Source organism: Acanthisitta chloris, unplaced genomic scaffold (genome assembly GCF_000695815.1).
Source record: "Acanthisitta chloris isolate BGI_N310 unplaced genomic scaffold, ASM69581v1 scaffold24163, whole genome shotgun sequence".
Classification (NCBI taxonomy): domain Eukaryota; kingdom Metazoa; phylum Chordata; class Aves; order Passeriformes; family Acanthisittidae; genus Acanthisitta; species Acanthisitta chloris.
In genome coordinates, this window is record NW_008666899.1 from 1 (window position 1) to 3,022 (window position 3,022).

Below are 3,022 nucleotides of genomic sequence, written 5' to 3' on the forward strand. Positions count from 1 at the left end.
GGCTCGGGCCGGGCTGCGGGTGGGGAGGGAGAGCTGGAAAAACCGGGGGAGAACGGGAGGGGAGAGCATCGCCCGAGCGGGAGAGAGGGGCGAACGGCAGGGAAAGGGCTGTGGGATGTTAGCCGAGTGGGCTGGTCTTGATCCAAACGGGGAGAGGTGGGAAATGACAGGGAAATGTTAGCTGAGTGGTCTGTTCCCGGCCCGACCGGGAGAGAGGTGGGAAACGGTAAGGAAAGGGCTGTGAAATGTCAGTGAGGGGTTTGTGTCTGATCCAAACGGGGGAGAGGTGGGAAATGACAGGGAAAGGGCTGTAAAATGTTACCCGAGTGATTGGTTCCTGGACCGACCAGGAGAGAGATGGGAAATGACAGGGAAAGGGCTGTGAGATGTCGGTGAATGGTTTGTGCCTGGGCCGACCAGGAGATAGGTGGGAAACGATAAGGAAAGGGCTGTAAAATGTTAGCTGAGTGGTTTATTCCTGGCCCGACCGGGAGAGAGTGAGGAAACGGCAGGGAAAGGACTGTGGGATGTCAGTGTGTGGTTTGTTCCTATCCTGACCAGCAGAGATGTGGGAAGTGAAAGGGCTGTAAAATGTTATCCGAGTGATTGGTTCCTGGACCGACCAGGAGAGATGCAGAAAATTGCAGGGAAAGGGCTGTGAGATGTCAGTGAGTGGTTTGTTCCTATCCTGACCAGCAGAGATGTGGGAAGTGAAAGGGCTGTAAAATGTTATCCGAGTGATTGGTTCCTGGACCGACCAGGAGAGATGCAGAAAATTGCAGGGAAAGGGCTGTGAGATGTCAGTGAGTGGTTTGTTCCTATCCTGACCAGCAGAGATGTGGGAAGTGAAAGGGCTGTAAAATGTTATCCGAGTGATTGGTTCCTGGACCGACCAGGAGAGATGCAGAAAATTGCAGGGAAAGGGCTGTGAGATGTCAGTGAGTGGTTTGTTCCTATCCTGACCAGCAGAGATGTGGGAAGTGAAAGGGCTGTAAAATGTTATCCGAGTGATTGGTTCCTGGACCGACCAGGAGAGATGCAGAAAATTGCAGGGAAAGGGCTGTGAGATGTCAGTGAGTGGTTTGTTCCTATCCTGACCAGCAGAGATGTGGGAAGTGAAAGGGCTGTAAAATGTTATCCGAGTGATTGGTTCCTGGACCGACCAGGAGAGATGCAGAAAATTGCAGGGAAAGGGCTGTGAGATGTCAGTGAGTGGTTTGTTCCTATCCTGACCAGCAGAGATGTGGGAAATGATAGGGAAAGGGCTGTGGGATGTGAAGTGGTTTATGCCTGACCCAAACGGGAGAGAGGTGGGAAACGACAGGGAAAGGGCTGTAAAATGTTAGCTGAGTGGTCTGTTCCTGGCCTGACCAGAAGAGAGGGGTGAAACCATAGGGAAAGGGCTGTGAGATGTCAGTGAGTGGTTTATTCCTATCCTGACCAGGGGAGATGTGTGAAACTGTAACTAAAGGGCTATGAGATGTCAGTGAGTGGTTTGTTTCTGGCCCAACCAGGAGAAAGGTGCAAAACTGTAAGGAAAGGGCTGTGAAATGTCAGCTGAGTGGTTTGTTCCTATCCTGACCAGGAGAAGGTGAAACAATAGGGAAGGGGCTATGAAATGTTAGCTGAGTGGTTTATTCTTGGCCCGACTGTGAGAGAGGTGTGAAACAATAAGGAAAGGGCTATGAAAAGTCAGTGAGTGGTTTGTTCCTGTTGCTAGAGATGTGTGAAGTAGCTGTAGTGCTATTTTGTAATGCTGAAGTGCTCCGGGATGTCATAGAAGTGGTGATGTGTGTGCTCACAGGGCACTTAAGCAAGTGTTGTTCTCACTTTCCTTGTAGTTCACCTGAAACCGGGCGAGAGGAAAGGAATGGATATGGGTAACCAACACCCATCCATAAAACGGTTGCATGAGATCCAGAAGGAAGTCAAGGAGATCGAGCAGCAAGTGGCTGTCTTCAGTGGGCTGTCCACCGACAGGGATTACAAGAAGCTGGAAAGGAGCCTGACTAAACAGCTTTTTGAAATCGATTCTGTGGACACAGAAGGGAAAGGGGATATCCAGCAGGCCCGAAAGAGAGCTGCCCAGGAGACCGAGAGGCTGCTGAAGGAGCTGGAGCAGAATGCGAACCATCCGCGCAGGCTGGAAATAGAGGCGATCTTCAAGGAGGCACAGTCGCTCGTGGAACGTGAGATCACTCCTTTTTACAAGGGAGGGAACTGCATAAGTGAAGAGTTTGAAGAAGGGATTCAGGACATCGTGCTGAGGCTGACCCAGGTGAAAACTGGAGGGAAGGTTTCCTTACGCAAGGCGAGGTACCGCACGCTGACCAAGGTGTGCGCCGTGCAGGAGATCATAGAGAGTGGGGTGAAGCAGCAGCTGTCCCTGCCCCTCTCCAACGATGCACATCCTTCTGTCTCCAAGATCAACTCTGTGATGTGTGAGGTGAACAAAGCGAGAGGAACTCTGATTGCACTCCTCATGGGAGTGAGCAGTGATGATACCTGCAGGCATCTGTCCTGTGTGCTCACCGGCCTCATTGCTGATCTGGATGCCTTGGATGTCTGCGGCCACACGGAGATCAGGAACTACAGGAAGGAAGTAGTGGAAGAGATCAATAAACTGCAGAAATACCTGGACTTGGAAGAAGAAGCAAATTCTACCCACGCTTATGATTTGGCACAAAATCAGTCCATCATAAAAATAGAGGAGATCCGCAAGAAAATGAAGGAAGTTAATGCTTTGCTTTTAAAAACAGAGAACGCTTCTGATCTGTATTTGGGATCCAAAGCAGAACTGCAGGGATTAATTGCCCACCTCGATGAGGTGAGTGCAGGAAAAAATCCCTGTATTAGAGAAGCCAGGAGAAGAGCAGTCATAGAAGTCCAAACTCTTATCACGTACATTGATCTGAAGGAGGCACTGGAAAAAAGACAAATGTACCCAGAGCAAACTGCCGCCGAGCATCAGTCTCATAAAGCAGTTTGGACTGTCCTTGGAAACTTGTCTCAAATTCAGCAG

General features: G+C 50.3%; 1 protein-coding gene across 1 annotated transcript in view; it reads left to right on the plus strand.

Moving 5' to 3' along the window:
- Window positions 1–1,849: 1,849 nt before the first annotated feature.
- BAG5 (BCL2-associated athanogene 5) overlaps window positions 1,850–3,022 on the plus strand; it is a 1,461-nt gene continuing 288 nt past the window's right edge. Inside the window, exon 1 of the mRNA XM_009072313.1 lies at window positions 1,850–3,022. This exon is cut by the window's right edge and continues 288 nt beyond it. Coding sequence (XP_009070561.1) covers window positions 1,871–3,022 — 1,152 coding nt within the window. The 5' untranslated portion in view covers window positions 1,850–1,870.